This window comes from Malaya genurostris, chromosome 1 (assembly GCF_030247185.1).
Source record: "Malaya genurostris strain Urasoe2022 chromosome 1, Malgen_1.1, whole genome shotgun sequence".
NCBI classification, from domain to species: Eukaryota; Metazoa; Arthropoda; class Insecta; order Diptera; family Culicidae; genus Malaya; species Malaya genurostris.
Genome location: NC_080570.1, coordinates 49,432,198 through 49,457,634, shown reverse-complemented (window position 1 = coordinate 49,457,634; position 25,437 = coordinate 49,432,198). Strand labels below are relative to the sequence as shown.

The following is a 25,437-nucleotide window of genomic DNA, read 5'->3' as shown; positions in this document are numbered from 1 at the left end:
ATACGCAGACGGGTGAGTGTGTAAGCATACATACATACATATATAAGGTTCGTAAATGGAGGTTTGGGTGTACCGCTAAGGAGCCACTTTGGGGCCTATTTTACACTGTCCAGTCGTATTATTCAATTTAAATCTCTACACACAGATTAAACCATATATAGAGAACCAAAAACCCAGATACGTAGTTGTGTCAATGCGGGACAGTTAACACAAATAATATTCAACACGATCTGATCAGAATTCTGCAATGATGCTTGACATTTTGACATTTTCAGATTCAAATCTAGTAGAAATGCTTCTGTCTGAGAGCAAGTTTTCAAGCTTCGTCGTCATTTCGAGCAGAGTGCCTTTAAATCTGTAGGAACAAACATAAATTCGCTTACAATAGAATCTCTGCTGAAGTGTCGGTTGTACCCCACATATAATCACGAAGATTTGTGCTTGGTACAGTATTCACCAAGTGAATGAGACTGCTCTAGTCTCATTTCACGACAGTAGACACTAGCAGCAGCACGACCATCCAACAAAGAACCGACATGAGAGATAATTGTTACGGTCGTCGCTGAATGGCGGTTCTCTATTCCAATTGGCTATAGAGTTACACTTTCATGTCAATAAATGATTATTATTACGGTGGCATCTAATCGGATTTATGTAACAGCACAATACTATTCTTAAACTTAATCTAATTCAAATAGTTTTCCAAGAAAAAATCGCAAGAATTTTTTTTATTAAACTAATCGTGCAACAAATTTACCATTTCTATCATGTTTTGGCGTTCCCTGGATGTTGGCACCTCTCCCTCACTCTCCGGATGGTTCCTCCCAAAGCCGAATATTGTAAATAAATAGTCCTTCATATAATATTGCCACATTATATTTGGACAAATTTTCTACCTCTCATACCTGTGTAATATACCATTCGAATCAGTTCGTCAAGACCGAGGAATATCTGTGAACATGTAACATTTTCAAGTAAAAGATCTCATGACTCCTTAAATTGCCATTTTATTCGAATCCGACTTCCAGTTTTAAGTGAAGAATAATAAAACTTTTCAATCATCATTAATGTTACGACGCTGGGAACGTAGGAATTCTGCGAAACTGTTCCAAGATGTGTTGTTAGTTGACGGGCGAAACGATTTTCGCTAGGTATGGAAGGAACTTTTCTGATATACAGGTATTGTTAATTGATGGCTGATATTCGTTATACCGGTCCCCTATCTTTTTTTTCTGCAAGTACTGGAATTAGTGATCAAAAATTAAAAAAAAACGAGAGTACCTCGTTTGATTTCTCAGGAATAGTTAAACCAGATTACACAAACTTAGATTCAAATCGAATGTTATATGATTCCATAAGTTGATGCTCAAATTTTAGACGGATCCGTATTTCGGTTCCGGGAATATATGGTAAAGTGTGCTAAAATTTCGAACCATCGTTGAGAGCTATGACGCAAAAAAATGTAAAGTAAAGACTCATAGCGTAGGTTATGTTAGTTGATAGCCATACGAAGTGACCTCGTTTATACCGGGTTATACTCTTTAAAGAAATTTTTACGCACATACTGAAGTCTCTATATGTAGCATGAAATAGGCCGATGCTTCTGAACGATTTATTCCAGATTATTGGGATTTTTTAAACGTTTCCCAACAATTCACGTTTTTAAAGTCGGAGCCTCTCATAACTTCATAATCACTGCATCGATCCTTTTGAAATTTTGAATACAATTTCTGTACATAATTTACAGTGTAATGCTAGAATTAAGAATTGAGTAATGCACCAATCCATTGTGTGATTGACACACTACTCTAAGCGACCCACTCCTTGTTCAATTCCCAATTTTTTCTGTCTACAATTATACTTGATCAAAGCAAACCTGTCAGTGCATGCAATCGTGCATGTGACTAGTCAATACAAGGAGTATTGACAATTTTTTCAATCGTGTAGTGGAAACTTCATCGGATGGGCGAAAATATTGCCAAAAATCAAAACTGGTCATTTATTTATTCACAATCTGTCAACAGACACAGTCATCAATCCAACGATATTTTCTCCTCCGAGATGAAACTAAATAATAGATGCTTTCCTCTCAATGTTTCAATATTCAGTTGCAACATTTGAAACTTTAAACGCTGGATGTTTTCGAAAAATGCGGCCACAAGTTACCAAGCCAATTGGATTGACGGTATTGAAAATACTTTATATTGACAATAATATTATCACGAAGGGTCCTTACACGAGAATTATTTGTCATTTTTAATGATTACTACGTAATGACATTCCACATTTGTATGTAGAATTTGTCATTACTGCCCTTACGCGTTGATTAAAAATGACACTACTTGATAATAAGGGCGCAGCTCCCGAGAGGACCCGTGTGTCACCGATCAAAATTTTTCACAGTTAAGAAAAAATCATAGATTTTTATGATTATTTCGAAAAATTGACGGTTTTTAAGATATTTTACCACGATTCTCACTAATACGTTTGTAATTCATGCATCACAGATTGTTAGATTTTTTATTTCGAAACGCAGATTTTTATTTGGCAGCTCTGGTTAAGTGTCGAAGACTGCACTTCGCGAGCACACTCCAGATTTTTGACATCTTGAATGAACAATAATGAACTCTCAACGATGAGCAGGGATGCCAGGTCATGTTTTCAAAAATCTGACTCTGACTCAAAAAATTATCTGGATTTGTCTGGGTCCAACTAAATACAAGGAAATTTTGACGGGGCTTCATTTTCAGTGAGCAAAATAAAAAAGGTCTCACCACCTATCGTATAGAGGCCAAAACCGTGAGGTCTGAAAAAATCTTGGAAAATTTGTAAAATCTGGGAAAATTTTAAAATCTGGCAAAAGATCTGGTTCGTTGAGCGGCCCTTACACGAGCATTAAAAATGTCATTTTAAATGATGACTAACTAATGATGTAATTCAAATTTGTTAGAAATTTCGTCATTAGTGCACCACTACACGTTCATTAAAATGATATTTTTTTTACTAATGACATTTTTAATGACTCGTGTAAGGGCCGCTTTAGAGTTTCTGGCAAAGCGAGATAAATCTGGCAACGCTAGCGATGGGTACTACGTACGTATGTGTGAGTGTGTTTTAAAGATGATGAAGGGGACAAATTTGCCGAACGGTTTCGAAAGCTTCGTGGCGAAACTGCCTTTTTCTATTTGATAGTAGTTGTTTCAGGTATATCAGCAGCACGCAGAGAATATCTCAGTAAAAATAAATAAATCATGTTCATCATAGTATCATTTCGGATTTAATCAAGCACCAGAGCTGCCAATTATCTAACATATCCCAGATACCTATACCGATAGATACCGTGAGGACCACATTTTGTATTTTAGCAATTGGCATCCCTGTTCAGCACGCATTAGTAGAAGCTTGACTTGAATTTTTCTGCGTGATCAGCTAAAATGCTGTCCGCATTAGGCCGATCCGACCGATCCGAGCTCTCCGGCGTTCACTTTTTTTCTGCTTCGGCTATGGCTGAGCTGCACATGCAGCTGTGTGCATGTGCAGCTCAGCCATAGCCGAAGCAGAGAAAAAGCAAACGCCGGAGAGCTCGGATCGGCATAAAAGGCCGTCCGCATTAGGCCGATCCGACCGATCCGAGCTGCATGTGCAGCTCAGCCATAGCCGAAGCAGAGAAAAAGTAAACGCCGGAGAGCTCGGATCGTTCGGATCGTCCAAATGCGGATAGCCGTTAACTCGTTTCCAGGGTTGGCAGTTTTTGTGTCTCACAGATGTATTTGGACCTATGATAGTTAACCATTTTGTTGAGACTATCTGCTCAATTTTTACTCTGACAGGGCCCCCTGTTTTGCTGTAAGTAGGGTAACAGAGGTATTTTGGCCCACTTTAGGATTGATTTTATTTTGGCCCACTTTATAAAAATATCCACCAAATATTGTAATATCTTTAAAAACCCCTTCCGCAATAGGTAATTTAATGTAATTAGCAGCCCTTACACGAGACAATATTATTGTCAATACAAGGAGTATTGACAATACTTTTGATCGTGTAATGGAAACTTCATTGGATTGACGAAAATATTGTCAAAAAATCAAAACTGCCCATCAATCCGACAATATTTTCTCTCCAGAGAGAAACTGTTAAATATGTGCAATGGCCTCTTCTCTCAATATTTTAATATTCATTTGCAATATTTAAAGCACCAAACACTTGAATTTCTCGAAAAACTCGGACTCTAGTTATCAAACCAATTGGATTGATGGTATTGACAATACTTTGGATTGACAATAATATTGTCACGGGTAAGGGCAGCTATTAGCTTCAAATTGATGCAAAATGAGTTACTTAACATCGATAAAATCCGATGAAATCGATCAAGTTTGTTAGGTGGGCCAAAATATATGAAGTGGCCAAAATACCTCTGTTACCCTACATTTCCTGCTAATATATGTATATATGTATTACAGAGTCATTCATATTATAATTTAGATCATATTTATCTTCTCAAATGGTGTTTTCGAGTCATCACAGGATTTGCCATCACTCATTTTACCTGAATGCATAATTGTAAATAGTGATTGCTAACAAAATTGTTTGGTATATCACTAAACAACAAACACACTCTATGCTGGCAACTCTGTTAATGCCGGCCGCCGTTACAGTGGTATTGGTATCGGCGTAAATTCATCGTCGTTTCTTTGAACGGCTATCCAGGAAAAGAACGCACTTTCCTCGCTGGCTTTCGCCGAAGTAGTTCGTAAAGTTTTTTTGAGTCCCGTTTACTAACAATTTTTACCATGTAAGTTCAGTGCGATTGATAAAAATAGTTGAAAAGTTTTGTTGTTACATCAATACAATAGGTTTTTTAATGCGAAAAGTGTAATGAAATGGTTATTTGATGCGTAATTCTGTTTTTTCTCTTGGCGGTATGCCGAACACTGATGAAATGATGCTTCTCATGACCACCATCTTTGATTTTCAACCCGCTTCCATTTTAATCGTGGAAAAAATGTGCTTTTTCAGGTGTGGTAAAATTATTTTCTTTTGATTTTCTTTAAACTAGCTCAACAATGCCAGACTGGAGGGAACGTGACGATTCGGACCGTGGATATGGCGGCGGCGGCGGAAGTTCCAGCTATGACCGGGAGCGTCGTGACTACCGCAGTGGTGGCGGTGGATACGGTGGAGGGGGTTACCGTTCCGGCGGCGGTGGTGGCTCCGGAGGATATGGAAGCCGGGATGGTGGTTATCGCTCCGGTGGTGGTGCGGGAGGCGGCGGAGGATTCCGCAACGGTGGCGGAGCCCCACGAGGACCCCCAAGGATTGACCCGGCAACAGCAAAGACCGAAACATTCGAGGTCGATGCCGATAAGGTCAAATTCATCATTGGACGCGGTGGCAACAAGATTCGTGAGATTCAGGATCGCTGCCGGGTGTCGGTGCAAATAGGTAACATTTCCACGTGACGATCCGGGGGGATTGTGCTGGTGGGCGACCACGAGGACTATCGTTAAACCAGGTTCAGACGCACGTTGGTTACAAAACAGTCCCTGGAGAGACTTCCGGGCGATGGATGCCATATGTACAGTCACTGGAGAGATAAGCAGAGTGGTTCGATAGCGGGAATCGAAAGGCCTAGTTCATTTGCTTATTTGCTCATTGATTTTATCTTCGAGTGGGTTGCCAGATTAGTAGAATTGTATGTTATTTGCTGATGAAAGGTTAGTTACCTGCAAAAGATAATCGTTACATTTTCAGCTTCCCTCAAATATACGTTCGCAGGTATGGTAAGTTCAGGTAAAGACGGCAATTAACAGACTTATTTGAAGTAATCTGGCAAAACACTGTCAATAGATTATTCGCCTGAAACACATTTTTCTTTTCAACTCCTCTTTAGATAAGCAGCGGAACGAGAACGGCCAAAATAACATTTCGGTGATGGGTGACCAGTCCAACATTGACCGGGCGCGGGACATGATCGATCGCATCATCAACGACGACCGTGACCGTGAGGAACACCGACGCGACTAGAACAAGTGCTGCTAGCAGCGCTCCCACTAGTCGTCCTACGGGATGTGCGCGTGTGTGCGTGCGAGCGTGCGTGTGTCGTCTATCGCTTAGAATTTAAGATGAAAACTCATTAAAAGCTTAGATAAGGACAGTTTTAAGAATGCAGCAAGAAACAAGAAGGAAGAGTCAGCAGCAACGGAGAGAAAGGAAGATTTGCATTTATATTTTTTGTTATCCTGGTAGTGCTTAGTTTGAGAATATTTGGATCGCACCGATATTTTTTCGGGAAAAAAGATTTCTCACACTTGAACACGGACAACGCTACCAAGTTAATGGTCAGGTTTAACGATATAGATTACCAGAAATTTTATTTGTATTTTTCACCATGTTCTAACAAACGACATAGGGAATTCACTTCCTTTAGGGATTACAGTCTGACGGTGACAAAATGTGAATCAATTTTTAGAAATTTATATTTCTAAAGCTACATAAGCATCAGATCAATTCTATTGATCACAAACCTAGAGTCCCTATTAAACAAGACAAGCAGTTGAAGCAAACGAAAGTAAGTCAGTACAGTGAAGGGCAAACAATGATCGACAACAGTCATAATGCGAATGTGCTAAATTAATGAAGCTAACCGAAAACATACACAAACAGGAGTAACAAAAAGATGACGTGGAATACAAATGTTCGCTTTTTACTTTTCATAAGTTGGAAAATATTAAAGCTGAAACTGGTCGGAGTAACTAAATGCAACAGTTGTTATTCTTATTTTACGTACAATATCACTTCCAATGGAGTAGAAAGGAGTTTTTTCTTAGCTAATTGTACAGGGTACATAGTAAACTCGCACTTTTTGTGATAACGGCCAATAAACCAACTGTCAACATCCACTTTTCCTTTCGTTCGTTGTTCACGTGAATACATATTCGTTTGCCTCGTCAAAGTGGATGTTTAGCAGATAGTTTATCAGCCCTTATCATGAAAAAACACGATGCATCAATTTCGTGTACCTTGATAACTGCCTATGTTCACATATCAGTCTGAAATGGATTAACGCCATTTTTGAGTTAGCTTGACGAATGAAGTTTTTAATTATGGTCTATTCGCACTTGGCCGATCAAATCTACATGACATTCGTTTTTTCCCTCTTCAGCTTTGCCCGAGCGGTCGACGCGTGCAGGTATTGGCAGGTCGGAGCCGACCAATAATTGAGATCGTCGGCAAAGATATTTTCTCTAGAACTTTTTGCACCGTATGGATACGCTCTCATTGAGAAACCGCCGTTACGGTGCAAAAAGACGGAGAGGAAATGTCTTTGCCAACGATACCAATTGTTGGTCGATTCCGACCTACCAATACATGCGCATGTCGGCAACACATGAATGTAAAAATTAGCATACTGTAATTCGATCGAGTGATGCTTTTGTATGGAAAACACAAACTCGCAACAGCATGCAGAATTTCGTATTCATCGAAACAATCCGACTCGGACGAAATACAGAATCGGGATGAATGCCGGAAAAAATGTGAAAAATATCCACTCTTGTCTGTCCCAAAAACAAAATACTCACATTTCAATTTCATGCAGAGCAAATCACATTATGATAGGACTGTAATATTCGTGACGACACAAGTATTTCATGCAGTATATGATTCTATCACCCCTATTCAACAACAAATTGACCATCACTAAATTATTACAAATGTTATGTTGATCAAAAGTCGCTCTATTCAAACAAGAATTATTTAAATAATCGTATTTGTTACCGTAATAGTATTTACAACCGATGCTTATTTCGGTGTAAGTAATCTAGAACTAACGTAATACGTACACACTGCTCAACAGGGCTTTCTTTGATAATTTATCGTTGTTCCATTTCAATAAATAATGGTTAAATCAATAAAACTTCAGTTTACGAAATAATTTTCACGGAACTGTTTATTTATACCAAAAAACTGCTATACCCTATCAAACCTGTAAACACCGTATCTAGTTTATCGTGTGTTAACCAATTAATTCACCGCAAGCACGGCTTTCTTTGCAGCTGATCAAGATCTTGCGCCAAACGCAACTGCAGTCCGGATTCCTGCAGTATCTTTTTTGCCGCATTTACATTGGTTCCTTCCAACCGCACTACCAGTGGCACTTTCAATCCAATTGTTTTGGAAGCATTCACGATACCGTTAGCAATCGTAGCACAATTTACGATACCACCGAAAACATTCACCAGAATCGCTTTAACGTTTTCGTCAGAGGTTAAAATTTGGAATGCTTTAAGCACCTGATCCTCCTTTACGCTACCACCCACATCCAAAAAGTTTGCCGGACTGCCACCGTTTAGTTTAATAATGTCCATAGTGGCCATAGCCAAGCCAGCCCCGTTCACTAGGCAACCGATGTTGCCTTGCATCGCGATGTAATTAAGATTGTACTTGCTAGCTTCTATTTCTTTTGGATCAGTGTCCTCGTGAGTCTCCATGGCAAAAATCTCTTTTTGTCTGAACTCTGCATTATCATCAAAATTCAATTTAGCATCTACTGAAATTACTCGACCGTCATCCGTCTCTGCCAATGGGTTGATTTCAATTTGGGTAGCGTCAACCTTACTAAACAAATTGCAGAGTTTAATGATTTCATCGGCTGCTTTCGCAATCAACGGTCCTTTAAACTCTAGAAATTGAGCAATCTCTTCTGCCAACTCACGTCCGATGCCTTTGATTGCGACAGGGAATGTTTTTATTTTCTCAGGAGTTTGCTCGGCTACTGCCTCGATGTCCATTCCGCCGGCCGGTGAAGCGATTAATACTGGACCATTATGCTCACGATCCATCACGATTGAGAGATACGTTTCTCGAACAATGTTGATACTATCAGCAACCATTACCTTGTTGACCACAATTCCATCTTTAGGCGTTTGTTTAGTAATCAGTCTAGCACCAATCATCTTTTTCACCAAGGAAATTACCTGAGACCGCCTATTCAATCAAAACATATGGTCATAAACAAAACCAAACGTGATACACATACTCACTCTTTAGTGATGTGGACACCTCCTTTGAAACCATTATCAAAATGACCTTTGCCCCGACCACCAGCGAGAATCTGTGCTTTCACAACGTACTCGTTGACGTCTGTACAATACAAATTAATTTGAATTTATCTCTTACATCATCGAAGAAAAAAACCACTCACTGAATCCATTAAGAGCCTCCTCGTCCTTTTTCCCCTCAAGAACTCGAAATGCTTGAATTGCTACTCCACCATCTTCCAGTAGCCGTTTACTCTGATATTCCAACAAATTTAAATTTCGGGTTGGTGTCCATAATGCCTAGATAATACAATTGATATATACACAATTAGTTTAAATTTAACGTCAATATACTCACATTTCTGAGGGAAGCTCGAAAAAAGAGCTTAGCATATTCCCTGGATAGCACTAGTGTAGTCATGTCTGTCTAAATGACTCCGAATTATAAGTTGTGATCTTCTCAGGCTTCGAAAAAAGAATAAAGCATCGTTATCTTCATTTAGACGGTATGTTTACTGATAAGACATGCAATAATTTCAACTAAACATCCTCACATGAGTACTTGTGAATAGCCGATCACTTTGTACTTGTAAAATATTGATAATGTGATTTGTATTGTTGGCGATGTAATACTATAATGCAATAATTAAAATGCCATGAGTAAAACAAAAAAAAGACTATATTTCTCTCTCAAAGTCAAAGAACTTTATATACGCATTTTTCACCCGAATCCCATCTATAAATTCTGAAACATATTCTTATAAAAGGATATACATAAAAGCCAAAACATGCATGCTATCAATATAGCTTGTTACTATTAACGGTAATATTTCACTTTACCAACGATTTCAATTTTATATTTCAAACCTAGGACTTAGAAACTATTTCAATTAAATGATTAATTCAAGCTTTATCTATTAAAATATTTAATAACATACTAAAAATCACTGCACGATTTCCATGCAGCCCGGTTACGCTGCGTTGACGTTTCACGTGTCATTCTATAAACATGCACGTTATACACAGCAAAAAATATGCAGCTGAACTTTCAATATTCAACAACAAAATATAGTACTTATTACTAACGATTGGCGACGAGAACCCTTTCGTATCCATAAATTAAAAAAGAAAATATTTTTAAAATTGTTCGTTTTGAAGACAAATTTGTGACAATTGTTATGACTTAATAAATTCAATTATACACACAAAAACAACGGTTCAAGAATATTGAGATACACTCAGGCAAAAAATATATGGAAATTCATAATGATATTGTATGGGATTTAGTCACAACATTATCGAATGTGGATCCGCATTATGAAGTCAAGTCACACGAAGAGAGTAAGAGTCATATTTTGCCCGCTGGCAGCTTTTAGCCAACCGTCTGGCAACCAAGCCAATGCGGGGGACAAAATCAGCCCGGTGGCAAGGATAGGGCGCTGCAGCAAGTGCTAGCGTGGCCAACATCTGGGGCATTTGGTGGGCAATCAGAGCGCTCAAAGTACGGTAAACAAACATTCGAGTATTTAAATTCGAGTAAAATCTTAATTTCCTTATCGTAGTGATGATATTCTGATCGATAATTTGCGGGAAAGTGCTTTAAAAGGTTCTGAATAAACAAGTAGTTTATAATATCCAGATTTTTGTTTGCCATTCTTCTTCATTGTTTTGGTTTTTGCAGAATGATGCTGGCCACAGTTTCATGACGTCATAGCAGGGGGCTGGACAAAATATTGTTGGCAGCCATTCTGGTGTCCGGCTGCCTCACCCAGAGTTGCCATTTTAAAATCTGCGTTTCAACTTGAAAAATATATGTGCCATCTGTGTTGCATATTTTCGATCATAATCGGTGAAAATCTGTGAAAACCATTTTGAAAATCTTCAATTTTTATTAAACTTCACCAAAGTATTCCAAAAGTCGTTGATGTAAGATCTACTGACTTTGGATCAGTGGATAACAAAATACACACAACTGAATGGCGATGTATCAACCAATCTCAAAAAGTTTTTTGAATAACTGAACTGAAGGCTCACCTTCAGCAGGACATGCAACTGTTTTGATCTTCGTAAGACTCGACTCAGACCCAACGATTGATTTAACGGTAACAAAATGCATATAACAGAGAGATCAGATGATCATAAAAACTTTCGAAGAGGTCTTGAAATCAATGCAGAATGAAAAGAACGATATGAGACATGATTGCGATCCGACGTTGATTCAAGCTATGCGATTGTACCTGATAAAGGAACTTAACATGAATATCCGTAATGTTGAGTAGATAATGAAATTATAGCTTTGAGCTTTGAAATATAGTTTCAATGTTGTATTGCTCTATACTGTTCATTGAACTCCAAATTATTATTGATAGGTAGGAAAGATAGGAATTTTTGTTGATGTCACGTAATTTTCAATGTTATTCCATTGCACTGGTTTGTTTTATAGGTTTCCTTTTATTCATATTCTATTCATTATTCCAATTGCTATTTCTGTTGAAAGCTGGTCAAAGATAAAGAATTTTGGACTCCTATGTGTTTCTTACCAAATTAATGATGCAACTGAAACCAAAATTTCGAGTAGTTTTGTTAATGGTGCTCAAATGTAAATTTAAAAGGGAAAAATACACGTTTACTAAACAGGCAGATGTCAGGATATGACTTTTCGAAATACTGGCTAGCCAGAATGAGACTTACGGATAATCCAGAATGTGATATTTGCGGAGAGAACGAAACCTCCGAAAATGGAATTGTGAAACAAACATAATACGACTGAAAAATTTTCAACTTGGCATACAGTCGAGATACTAGCCCACATAACTGAGTTGTCAAATAGTGGTTTGATATGACCGGTATCTCTTCCATTTCAATTTTGGTTATTCCATATTAAAAATCTTGATTTGTGGTACGTGTGAATGAATATGAATTTTTTTTCCGTAGCTGTTACTCATAAATCGATACTTTTATTTAACCGTACACAATGTTGTTTTTTCATGTACAGCGCAATCAAGCTTGCCGTACGCATTCTGAGAACTATTTTTTCGAGCGAAAAAAATAACGTTCAAAGCACTGGCGAAAAACAGAAGACGAACGACCATTGTGTGATTTGCAGCTCCGCTCCACAACAGAGACGAAGATCGCCGTCGGACAGAGGGATAGTTTATTACACTTTTTCATATTTTCTGGTGAATTGCATTTCAACACTTAAGCGAAGTGCAATCATTGTTTCCCGAAGATTATTATAGTGCAAGAAGTGAAGTGTTTCAAACTGTATTTCCTGAGGAAACAACTTTTGAAAATAGTGCATCTTTTGCGTGATGAATCGAGGTAACACGGCGTAATTTTTTTTTTCAATAAACTACAAATTATTAAGTTTGTTTTCGGCTTCGCGCTGAAAATTTTAATTTTTTCTCCCTGAGAAATATCTATTTTCTAACTCTTCTTTCCTGTCCTTCAAATTTTTTTCCCTGTAAAATGTAAACATGCATATAGGCATGGGAACGCCACAGAAAGATGATGGAGTCAAGGCAGAACAAGGACGGGCTACAAAGTCTGGACGAAAAGTCAAGCGTCCTGCTCACTTTGATGATTCGCCGGATTCGAAAAAAGTAACATCCGCAGACGAAGGAAAATCTCCTAAGGTTGTAAGTGCTTCAGAGACTTCAAAGAAATCCGCCCGTAAAACGATTCTCAAGAGTGTAGATGATACTCCTAGTAAAAATGGTGGACTTAAATCGGAATCTACACGAAAGACTATTCATAGAAGCGTAGATGATACTCCCGACAGGAAAAATGAAAATAAGCCGGTTCCTGTCTCCCAGAGAAACCAGTTAAGAGAAGAACCGGAATCGGTAAAAAAATCTTCGCGCAAAACTTTTATTTCCGATGATAGAGATGAATCACCGGAACCCGAAGCATCGAAAAAAACTGCCCGAAGAACACTTCTTAAATCGGCAGTTAAAAATTCATCGGTTGAACAGGTCGGAGTTACCCTAAAGAAAAAATCTGAGATTCAGTCGCCGGTTACGAAAAAAATCGGCAAGTCTGAGCCCGAAGAAGCTATTTCAGATGTTGGTGTTTCTCGGACTGGACGTAAAATAAAGGTACCGGCACACTTGAAGGAGTTTGAAGATATTTTGGTCGCAAGTCCAAAAAAAGAAGTACAGGAAAAAAATTCCTCTCGCAAGTCAGTTGCCCAATCTTCAGAAAGAAATGATCCGGAAGTTGATGATGAGGACTCTAAAAATGATCTTGAGAAGGGAAAAATTGTGGCGTCACGGAAATCCGTAGCTCCAAAAAAGATTGATTTGAACGCAGAACAGAAACATATCCCTAAAACACCTGGTCGAGGAAGATCGCTGGCTTTGCCTCGTAAAGAGTTGACAATGGAAGCAGACGATGAGATTATTCCTTCAAGATCTGTTTCGCGTAAATCAATGTTTCCATCGGTTAGAAAGAACGATTCAGAAACCGAAGAGAAAATTACTCCTAAAACTCCCGGTAAAGCAACATCACGATCAGATTCGCAAAACGAATCTGGTGTTGAATCTGAAGGATTTGCTACAAAAACTCCATCGCGGCGTGCAGCAAAATCGACAGCCCTGGCAAAAACAGATGAAACAATCGATCCTTCTGAAGTTTCTCCAAGTGCCATGAAAGAGGTAAAACTGACATCGAAAACTCCATCCAAGAAGTTAGTGCATTCGTCTGTTTTGGGTAATGCTTCACCAAACCCAGCCAAAGCGGAAACAAATAAAAGAGGAAAATCATTGGCGCCCGAAGAAAGTAAATCGCCAAACGTAGACAAGCCACCTACAAAAACACCTTCCAAACGAGGAAAATCTTTGGCTTCAGTAGTTCGCAATTCTTCGCCGGATTTAGCCCCCAAAACACCTAAAGCTGCCAAAATTGCAGAGGACTCATCAGAGCCGATTTCCCGCTCAGGTCGAAAAATTAAACCGAAAAAGTATTTCGGCGAATTCGAAGAAATGGAAGATATATTTTCGATCATGCCCAAAGTTTCGTCACCGGTAAAGCCGAACATAAAGCGTGCTACAGAAAAGAAGCAATCCCCACAGAAAAAGATATCACCTGCTAAGCGAGCTACACTATCGCCCCAGGAGCCCCGCAAATCTGATGCATCTCCCCCGAAAAAAACGAAGTTAGACCCTGAACCAAACAAACTTCCGAAGGTTAGTAAAATATCACCAACCACTGAGGAGCGTCAGATTACGGTTCGTGGCACCAACGATCATCATCATCATCATATTTTAAAAGACGTGGACATTGTCATCGAGAAAGATCCACTAGCTGTTAGTTCGGAAGAAACACTTGCAATATCACCAAAAACGGGTAAATCAAAAGTGGACGATACTCCAACGGATGTCAACAAAACGGATGTACCTGTGGAGGAGATCAATTCACAGCGAGAGGAACCAAAGTCAAAACGTGGTCGCAAAACGCTTCCGGCACCGGCTGTTGTTTCCGAAGAGTACAATTCAAAGGCACCCAAAACGCCTTCCTCTCGCCGAATGACTTCCGCGGCACCGGTACAAACGGATGATGCCGGTAGCAGTCGATCCGGTAGAAAAATAAAACCGAAAAAGTTTTTCGGTGAGGAAGAGGTCGCGAATGCTCCGGCTCCTACAGTTCACGAAGGACGAGGAAAACGAAAGACGCAAGCATTGGAAATGAACGAAAATATTGTGGATGGACCGAGAAAAGGCGCTCAATCGACAGAGAAACTGGAGGCTTTTATTTCGCTAGGGAACATTTCGTCTACGACGGAGTTAGCCGAGATCCCGTCAGAAGTACAGAAACCTCAGGATGAACAATTGATTGCACTGACGAATTTGTTGGCGGAAGAGGAATACGCTGTCACGGCCGACGTAGAACCAACGTCCGTTAACGGGTAAGTTTTTCCTAGCTGTTAATGCGCATTGTTTATTTCCAGCAAGTTCGGCGTCTTCCACTTTTAATGACAATGTTGCAGCAAAATATGACCAAAACGTACGATTAATCTTACACTTAATAGAGTACAAATGAAGACGATGAGACACACACGCATAATTGAATCAGATTTCTCTTGTTCACTTTTCCATTTATTTTTACATCTTTTCATTCTTAGAAAAATTGCACTATTTAATGTATTATTTTGACAACTCTGAATTAAAATCATTTGTCTGCAAAAAAAACTTTACCTATTGGTGTTTTGATTTCAATTTGGCAATGTCCTTTACTAAAGCACATCTTTGCATCAAATTTTTTGAGCTAAGATTTCTCTGGCGATTTCAATTATTGTTTTGTGTCTCACGCGTTTTTCATCAATTGCAAATCAAGTTCACTATATTTTGACACCCATAGATAAGTATGTAAAAAAAAGTAGTTTTGTTTGTTTGGTATAATGTGCTATTCTTGGTACACCATGCAATCTACTTACTGTGCGTTGCCAACATAGGTCAGATATCATAGCCGTAAAGAATAGGGTAACAGAGGTATTTTGGCCCACTTTAGGATTGATTTTATTTTGGCCCACTTTGTACAAATATCCACCAAATGTTGTGATATCTTTGAAAAACCCTTCCGCAATAGGTAATTTAATATGATAGGCATCAAATTGATGCAACATGGGTTACTTAACATGGATAAAATCCAATAAAATCGATAAAGTTTGTTAGGTGGGCCCAAATATATGAAGTGGCCAAAATACCTCTGTTACCCTAATCGGTGCAAATCTGGTGTACTTTTTTAGACCACCGTTTTTGGAGACATTCAGTCTTGTATATCTCGCAGTGTTTTGTTGTGGCGAAATTTCACTTCGCTTTCCACAGGTGCAGATAGCTTGCCGAATAAGGATTTTCCGATGCAAATTTTGTAGAACTCCAGTCCTGGCGGTTGTAGTAGGTCAGATCAGGCGTGAAAAAGATAACCGATGGTTATATACCGTTCGAATCAATTCCTCTAGATCGCAAAATGTCTGTGTGTGGTGTGTAAGTGCAAAAAATATGAACTTTTCTCGGGAATGGCTGAAGTGATCTTCACAAACTTTGATTCGTTAAAAAGCTCTTACGATCCCATATAATTTGAATTTCGGGGAACGGGTACAGCGATTCCCAACCCCGCACATAGGGTCAGAAAACTTTTCTATCTCGAAGAGGTGAATGACCACAATGTTAGCTCTATAATCAAAACAAAAAAACATTTTCACAAGTGGTGACGTAAAAACAAATAAAATCCCTGGAATAATCATATAATTCAGTTCCTGATTCTGGAAGTCCGGAAATGGACGTCAAAAACTTAAATTGAACTCACTTCATTGTCTCAGTGATGCTTAAACCGATTCTCACCTTATGCTCAAATGAAAGAACATACGGTCTCATATATTGTTGTTAAATTTAAGTGTTTAAAATTTCAGTTTAAGTGTTTAAAATTCCATTTACTGAGGTCTTTTTTACGCGTTTTTTATGCGTTTTTGCGCGGATTTCCAAAGCTACGTGATTTTATTGTTTTATCTTAGAAATGAATGAAACTTTGAGATCTGGTGTTATCCCGAAACTTTTTTAAGTCAACTCTATGACACTTAGAAAATATTGGATTTTTTTCAAAAAAATTATTTTCAGATTACATCAGATCGCGATGTGTCATGCATTTCTAAGACATTTGGCATCAATTTTTTTTTCAATTTAGCGTTTTTTTTACATTGTTTCCTGAAATTTCGCGCTCTCAAAATCTCTATGTCCTATGGTCGATAAAAATTTTTTTGAGATTACACCAGATCTGGACGTTTCTTGCATTTCTAAGTTATTGTATGTATGTATGTATGTTTGAAGCCACCATCAGTTTAAGGCATTATCAGTGCAAGTGGGTAGACTTACAGTAGATCCGAATTTGATTATCAGATAGCTTTCATATAATTGCTGTTAAGAAGGCCAAAATGGGTTTTGAGGACCCGGCGCCTTCCAGCAAGAACATCCGGCCATATAATAAAGAATTTCGCTGTACCAGCTTAAATCCGCCTGATGGTTTGTTTGTTAGAAGGGTGCGTCTTACTCATTTCAGACCTTCAGGGAAAAACACAAAGCTTCCCCCACGTGACTCAGGTTGGCAATCCACTCCATCATCCAGTCATTCACTTGTAAGATACCCTGATTCACTCCCTGCCCCTCCCCGTTGTCGATATAATTGAGCATAATATAATATAATATAAATTTATATAAAAAATAATAATATAATACAGTACAATATAATATCTCACATCCTAATGCAATACAAAACAATATAATATGATATAATTCATTAAACATAACACAATATATCATAATAAAATATAATATAACATAATTTAATGCAATACAGTATACTACCAAGCTAGTACAAACTTTTTTTAAAAGCTGTGTAAAGCATACAAGTGAAAATCCGTTAAAAATCGCCGTTGCACACGACTTTGCACTAATGAATGTCTGTTGGATATCTCTCTGTGATATAACATAATATAATATAATGTAATGTAATAATATATAACATAATATAACACAGTATAATGTAATATAATAAAGCACATTATAACATTACACAATATATTCTAACAATATACTATAACATAATACAATATAACACAATACATATACTTGTAATATAATATAATACAATATAATATTAATAATATAATATAACATAACAGAAGATACTATATGAAATAATATGATATGATACAATGCTTAACAGTTGATGTCGGAGTGTAAGTTATGCTCTTCTGTCGTCGCAGTAATGCAGGAAATATAATATTTCTTTGTTAATCATAATAATAATTATATTAATAGTAATAATAATAATAATATAATTAATAATAATAATAACAACAATATATAATACAATGTAATATAATTCAATTCAATATATAACAAATAATGCAACAAACAACTCGACGCCGTTTTTTTGACCAAATGTCATCATAGACACTCGGGGAGGCATGAGATAGGAACTTGTGAGGACTTAGTTATCTCACCATTTGACGACCATTTCTCGCATTTCTAAGTTATTTGGCATAAAAAAAATTCTTCAGATTTGCGGGTTTTTGCGCGGATTTCCGAAGTTACGCGTTTTTTTTTGCGCGATTTTTACGCGGTACGTATCTCCCGCGTAAAAATAAACCTCAGAGTACAGTCATTTTGTTACACCTAAGGCGATTTTCGAAACATCAAATATGAACTATGCTGCTATTGAATTTTATTCGGATCCGACCTTCGGTTCCAAAATTTCAGAGTGAGGATTGTTCAACATTACAAACATCATTTCTGTATCAAATGTTCATTTCGACCTGAGTAACAATGAGAGATTCTCTTTGTTTACTTTCTCTTTCGATTATTGCGAAACATTCCTGCTTTTTTCTGTAATTTCTTCAGTGCAGATTAAAAGACGATAGCTTTAGTTATTATAGTTAAATATTTGGAGAGAAGTATTGCTAAGAGTACCTCAATAATCGAAAGAGAAAGTGAACAAAGAGTTGAAAGGAACATTTTTTACAGAAAGTAAACAAAGGTCGAAATTAACATGCTTGTAATTTTTTTTAATAAATTTTGACTAAAAAAACCTTAGACTTTTGTGCTTTAAATGTTATTTTTTTATTTTATTGTTAGTCAAGAACCAATTTCGGCTATGTCGATTTCCTGTTCCGATTTTGGAAGTACCGGTAATAGTGGTGAAAAGTTCCGAAAATGGAATTGACTTCATTATGGGGTTTAATCAAGATTCAATGAAGAGTTTTTTGAAGAATCCCTTAGGCTGTGAACTATTTTGCGGTTAATTTTAACTTTTGGTTAAAATCTGACACTCGAGCGGTTAATTTGATGTCAAAATAACCCTGCTCGAGAGCATGAAACGCATCATCACACGACTAGTTTAATTTAAACAGGTTTTTGATGTGAATACGTCTTTCTTTTACTATAGAACGCCTTTTCAAAATCGCCCTGTAGAAGAATGTGTACTTCTCGATATCTCGATTTATAATAAACTCAACAACATAATTCTTTCTCTATTTCATCAGAAACATGATCAGTGATTTATGATTAAATTTTCAACAGCGTGAGATAACCATTAATAACTCAAAAACTAAGTTTTCTTAGACTTGGAAACAATGAGAAAAAACTCATCCCGCTAGCTTACCTTTCTCGTACCCGCGACGACGGTTTTCAGGTAGTCAGGCACATATTAGTCCAACATCAAAAACCGGTCATTTTTTCTTGTCATCGTTACACGAAACTGGGCCTCGTGGTAAGGACCTTGTGCCAACAGCAGCAAAAAAACAGACCAGCTGCGTGTTATGAAGTCTTAAACGACCAGGTTGCGGTCTTATTTGCTTTTCGGGCGGCGGGGCGAGCGGTCGTCTTCAATCAATAGCAGCAAAAACAGACCTTTTGCGTGGTTCAATACCTCATCCGCTAAGGTCGCGTCTCATTTCCATTTCGTACGCCGAGGTGATTCATTGGACAAATTTCGCAAATCGGTTCTTTTTAGAATTATTGAAATAAAAAAACCTGCTGCTACATTGTTTGTTGTAATATTTCAACTTTCATTTGTTACGTGCTATTTAATTGTATGGTAGAAAATGTTTGTCGTCAATAAGTCGTACTTTATAGTATAGGTGCTCTGCTTATAATTCTGGAAGCGAAGCAGTAAAAGTTGCAAAATTCACACAATCAAACAACTAATACGAACGGTAATCTAAATCTGAACTGTGAAAGAAGCGTGCCAGTTTTGTTCATATTCACGTCCTCCAGTTATGTTTGTGACATTATCTACACGTCTTTTTATTTAGGGATAATCAACAAGCGCAATGTGGTCCTAATAATAATCTCTAATTATATATAAAAAAAAACAAATATGATGAGGATTATTCCACGGTAAACACCGAATCGAAAAGCGAATGAATCTACGTTGTATCAAAGTGGTTCTATGAGCACCATTTAGATCAGAGGTTCACTCCCTGCCACTGAATCAGGACAGTGAAACGTCTTTAGTAGTGGTTGGGTTTAGGGTATTTGTATCCGAAACCCGACCCGAATCCGAACCCGGCGTAAAAATGTGTTAGGATTTCGAGTATTCGAACCCGACTACCAAATCGGGTTCGGATCGGGTACGGATAATTTTTAACCTTCAGAGGCTGTAGGGACCAGTTTGGTAATCACTGATTTAGATAGTGAGGGTTCCAAACGACTAAGCAGTACTCATGGGTTGAACGAACAAGTAAACAATTTTAAGCAGTATACGTCTGTAAAATTTTCAACCATCCCCATTACAAATCCCAAAGTGCGAGAAGCTTTAGAAATAACATACTTTATGAGTTGCCCGAGTGTCAGGTGATAATCAAGAAATATGGGGGCCTATCAGAAAGCATTCGAAATAAAATGCCTCTTTTTTGGTTGAACGTTATCCATCCATCTTGGCTACAGTATGCTACCGTTATACCACACTGTTATCTGTTACAGGTTCAAATAAAATGTTTCTAATATCTGTGTAAATTTTAAATTTGCTAAAACGTTCGAAGCAAGGAGCTACTCGACTATTTGCCGCGATCTTACAAAATGTTCCACTGCGTTCCAGAACGACATCAAAGTTCTCTTACCTATTTTTGAATACTTCTCACAGGATTTGCATAAGTTATAAAGGCAATTTTATTTCCATGTCGTTTAAATCACACGTGAATTCAATCGGAATAAAACCAAAATAAATTTGTGATTTTAATCACCAGCTTGTGAGGGAATTCTAACAGCTGGCAAAAGCCTGCCAAACTCCGACAGCTCTTTGCAGGCGAAATTGCGCCATTCTCTCGCTAAGTCACGTCTTGCAAGATCATTCTTGCTTATTTTTCCTGTTCGACTTCTTTCGTCAATTCTGCATGTACATCCAAAAATAAAAACGAGTCTCGAAAATATACCAAAAATGGAAACGAGTATATTGAAATGAAAATATTGGTATATTGAGAGAAGAAGCTTTGCATATCATGTTTGATAGTGCAAAAGCTGTTATTGTCCTTTATTCAAATTTCTAATAGCAAAACTAAAATCAAAAGCGCTAAAAATGTGCAACCGATTTAAAACGGTCATGCCAATGTTGTATGGTAAAAATCCAGCAAAAACGGAACCGTTAATAAACGCTAGGCGAAATTCTCTGCCAGAAACGGTTGTCTCATTGTTACCAGACTCTTGCCGGAATTCTGTCAGCATTCCAGAAAAACCTTCTGGCAGACGCTGCCAGGTGTCTAGGGGGAAACCTGTCAGTCACATACAAGGGGGCAACAGCAAGATAAAAATCTAGCGTTAAGTGAATGTAGCACTTAAAATAGTGTGTCATGTGAAAGTGACACCTGAACACAGTGTCGATCGCAGTGACATCTGCAATTATTCGCCACGCTGATTAAACAAATTTTACACACAGTACAAATCTATTTTCTGTGGTTCGACGCAGTTTGAGAAGTTCTCAACCTTGTATGCATTAAATCCTACTCTTGACTGAATCTAGTTGTTTTAACTTTGAAAACGAAGGCCTTTTCGGCAACATTACACTTGCCAATGTTGGGATTTCGAGAGAAATTATCTTTCTGTCTTCCTACAAGCTGTTACTGGTTTCCGTCCAACAATTTGTAGGATGTAAATGTTACACCTTGCATACACTGCTTATACTTACCACATAGAATGAGAAACCCCGGGCCGAACAAAGAAAATAGTCGATTTTGTACCGTGAAAACTTTCTTATTCTTCAGTATAATCTCCATCTAGTGCGATACACTTGACCCATCGGTCCTTCAACATTTTGATAGCCTTAAAAAAAAGATTTGCCAAGGCCTTCCGTTCCTGCAATGACCTCAGCATTTGACGAAAATTCCTTTCCCTGGAGAAATCTTTTTAGGTTTGGAAATAGATAATAGTCGCTGGAGAATACGGGGGATGGTGGACCAATCCGTCCGTACCTGCAAATCAATCAATTTCACCGTTGCTTTTATGCTTGTATGCGTTGGTGCTTCTTTTTCCATATCTTGATGATAGCAAAGCAAAGGTATTACACATTCCTGTAGTGGAATTTGACCTTCTGTTTCAACAGACTTCGCAGCCGATTCAGAGTGTACAGAACCATTGCATGGCTGGTGCTACGATCCTACATTAGCATAATTAAAGAGATGGTATGATCTTCGAATTCAAAACCTATGATCTATACTTTTTTTTTATTCATGAACCAACCGATACAAAAAAGTGATATTACTGAAACATGCAGATATTGGAACTCATTTTGATTATGTACCTGTGAAGCATACGCCTTACGTTGCATGAAACGTTCTGGAATAGTGATTCTTAAATTCCCGTTCTGAACTACTCTATAGTTAACACAACATCTTAATAATAACAATTTTGTTCTAGGAACCACTTCGACACCGGTGCCATGGCAGCCGAATCAAGCCAAGGAACTGATGATTTAAAAGATCAACGTCAGCATGTTGACGTACAGATCCAGGGTGTTGACGAGCAACCGGATCCGTTGGAATACGATCTACAGCAGTTGGAAAATGATGATACTACTCCGGTGGAAAATTTTCAAGGGACTCGCATCGAACAAACATCTCCGGCACAACATCAGACGGAGAAAGCCCCTCCAAACGATCCTGCGCTGTTAGCTGAGAAATCTAATCAAACGGATGAAATAGTAGAATCGTTCAGTAATTCGGGAGAAAACGATCCCACAGATATTGGGATGATTGATTCCGTGTGTCCGGATAAATTGTTGGTCTCCTCAGAAACCCATCAAGAAGATAATGTGGTTTCGGAAGATGTACTGTCTAAAGATGAAACACAAGTACAAGAGGAACAGCGTGTTCTTGAAACAACGTCTGATGCAATATCAAGCGACGATCAGGAAAATCCACAAATTGCTGAACCTGCAGTGGTTACGGTAGAGACACCCTCTGAAGCGTTAGATGCTAACGTTGAAACTACGTCAGAAGAAGCAGCAAATGAAGAACCTGCTAGCGAAGAACCTGCCAGCGAAGAACCTGCTATCAACAATTCGAAGCAAGAGGACGAACACAATCCGGAAATTTCAACTAACAGTAATTTCTCGGAATCATTGATTGTTGAAGAGGACACCTTGGGACAACTAATATCGAACGAAAGCAAGGAGACGCACTTCGAAGGCATTGCATTTTTAGAGGAATCTGCTGCAAGGACTTTACCGACTGAAACAGCACCAGGCGGAGAACAAGAAAGTAGTCCACCTGATGAGCCTCTGCCTGAAGATGATCGGGAAAAAGCGATAGAGAACATTGAACATCAAGATCAAATAAATGAACAAAACGAGACTCCATTGTTTGAATCGAATCAGGAAGATGATCTTGACAGCACCAAACCCCCGGAGATGGTTGATTTCGGGTTCGATGAGGTACAAGAGCATTTGGAAGATGTTCCGGAGCCTTCCAATGGTTCATTCGTGGAAAATGACCGGGACGATGAGTCAATCATTGTTCTGCCAGATACTCCATTTGTACCAAAGTCTGATACTTCGGCACCAGCAACACCGAAAACTCCCGAATCGAAAACCAATAAGAATGATAATTTTTCTCCGGATAAACCAGATGATCAACAGCAAGCAGGTTTCCCACAGATCATCGAAATTTTCGACAGTCCAACTCCTGAGTCAGCCGTCGGAAGTGTCACCAGTACACCATTGGATGTGCCGGCCAAGCTGACGATTAGAGAACAGCTTATTCAAAGCTCTCGTAAACGCTCATTATCAGCCAGTGATGCCGAGATCTGCAAGAAGAATGTCACATTCCACAGTCCCGCCAATAGTACAATTCTAGTAGACACAATCGACGAGCGTCTGAAGAAAAGTGTGAAGAATGACAGTTCCACCAGTGAGTGTATTTTTTTTTTTGCTTGATGTTTTATAATTTTGAAAATTTGTTTTTATTTTTAGAATCAGGTTTCAACCCACGCAAGCGCTCCCTTTCAGAACAAAGAGAACTAGGCGAAGGAATCAAACCTGCCAAAGTCACCAAACTACCAAATTTCAAAAACATTCACCAGCAACATTTCAAACGGATGGAATCTATCGAAGAATTTCACAATAGAAAAGTTCAACGGGCAAAGCTTTTAGTGAACGCCGGATCGAAAAGCCCTGCGGCAGCGTCCATCACAAAATTTGGTAAGACACCTCTAAACTATGTTCGAATAAATTATCTACGTACAAATAAAACATTCCATAGATCCCCATAAATCTGGCTCTGGAACGTCAAGTACATCGCTGCATAAGTCGCCGTACAAAACCGGCAATGGAACTGCATCCCACACGCAATTTTCATCATCCGGATCTAAGTCCCACATCGCTAAACCTACAGCTAGTGGTGGAAAACCCCTCTCCGATGCCGATCGATTGGAAAGACGACAGAAACAATTTCAAGCGGCCTTCAAACCGAAAGTTGTGTATTCAAGTGGTGGATCCGATACCCCAGGAAAAGATACCTCCGATGGAACACGTCGGGTGGTCGAGCAGAGCCGACACAAACAAAGTCAGATTCTGAAGGGTGTACGGACAAACAAACGGTTCGAGCTGATGATGAAATTCCGAGATGGCCAAGAATAAATGTTTCAGGAAGCCGAGAGGAAATAGCGTGCAATCACAGCCGAACGTTCGATTTATTTGCAGCTCACGTTGATTGTTTGGATCATTTTTACAATATTTTTTTTTACCACGTTTTGTTTAGTAAGGTTTGATCCTTAAATAGTGGTTCTTTTCGCGATTATTAGTGTTACAATTTTAGTGTTAACGTTTAATTTGCTTTACTAATCAATATATAACTTTTACTAAACTTCTGCAAACATGAATGAATCATGGCATGTCGATTTCTCTTCATAGTATCGGTATAATGAGAATAAAATTCAAATCATTGAAACAAGACATACACATGTAGTAACTGTAGAGAAGCATTAGAGTAAGTTTATTTTTCGTCAAATGAAATGTTTAAAGTGGACAGAGAAAGGAAAAGTAAACATCAATTGTTGTTAGTGAGACGAACTTTTCACGAAATTTTATGGGTCGTGCACAATGTGAAAAATCAACCTACAAAGCATTGCAGTCAATAAATGGAAATTTAAAAACTCACATATTTTTCATACTAGATATGTAATTCCAAACACAAAAGATTCTTTTTTTACGTTTGAACTTCATGGCTGTACTTATCCTGTGACTTATGCTCTGAGACATTCTGTCATCAAGCTACGCATTATGAAAATCCAGTGTTTCTGAAATTATATTTTGAATTTAACGAACAAGTTGTAGATTGTAGTTGTAGTTGTAGTTGTAGTTGTAGTTGTAGAAAAGGTCCTAAGTGCAAATGAGAGTTTCTCTTTGTTTGCTTTCT

The 25,437-nt window shown here is 38.2% G+C and overlaps 3 protein-coding genes across 3 annotated transcripts; 2 read left to right on the top strand and 1 right to left on the bottom strand.

Moving 5' to 3' along the window:
- Positions 1-4,674: 4,674 nt before the first annotated feature.
- Positions 4,675-6,757, top strand: LOC131439074 (keratin, type II cytoskeletal 1-like). The gene is made up of 3 exons (XM_058609627.1): positions 4,675-4,792; positions 5,057-5,442; positions 5,891-6,757. Exons 2-3 carry the CDS (start codon positions 5,064-5,066, stop codon positions 6,022-6,024), a joined length of 513 nt encoding a protein of 170 aa, XP_058465610.1. The 5' UTR covers positions 4,675-4,792; positions 5,057-5,063; the 3' UTR covers positions 6,025-6,757.
- A 1,164-nt stretch (positions 6,758-7,921) lies between these two features.
- Positions 7,922-10,040, bottom strand: LOC131439068 (succinate--CoA ligase [GDP-forming] subunit beta, mitochondrial). The gene is given in 6 exon segments (XM_058609614.1): positions 7,922-8,057; positions 8,060-8,985; positions 9,042-9,141; positions 9,203-9,338; positions 9,397-9,503; positions 9,977-10,040. Coding segments are annotated over 5 exon segments (1,260 nt in total). The 5' UTR covers positions 9,460-9,503; positions 9,977-10,040; the 3' UTR covers positions 7,922-8,022.
- A 2,072-nt stretch (positions 10,041-12,112) lies between these two features.
- LOC131439061 (serine/arginine repetitive matrix protein 2) lies at positions 12,113-25,174 on the top strand. The gene is made up of 5 exons (XM_058609603.1): positions 12,113-12,359; positions 12,525-14,943; positions 22,442-23,931; positions 23,994-24,221; positions 24,283-25,174. The coding sequence occupies exons 1-5, from the start codon at positions 12,350-12,352 to the stop codon at positions 24,657-24,659; spliced, it is 4,524 nt and encodes a 1,507-aa protein (XP_058465586.1). The 5' UTR covers positions 12,113-12,349; the 3' UTR covers positions 24,660-25,174.
- Positions 25,175-25,437: the final 263 nt, after the last annotated feature.

Coding starts and splice junctions, on each gene's coding strand:
- LOC131439074 (XM_058609627.1), top strand. CDS start 5,064: ATGCCAGACTGGAGGGAACGTGACGATTCGGACCGTGGATATGGCGGC. Junction 5,443..5,890: donor CCGGGTGTCGGTGCAAATAG/GTAACATTTCCA, acceptor ACTCCTCTTTAG/ATAAGCAGCGGAACGAGAAC.
- LOC131439061 (XM_058609603.1), top strand. Junction 23,932..23,993: donor GAAGAATGACAGTTCCACCA/GTGAGTGTATTT, acceptor TTTTATTTTTAG/AATCAGGTTTCAACCCACGC. Junction 24,222..24,282: donor AGCGTCCATCACAAAATTTG/GTAAGACACCTC, acceptor AACATTCCATAG/ATCCCCATAAATCTGGCTCT.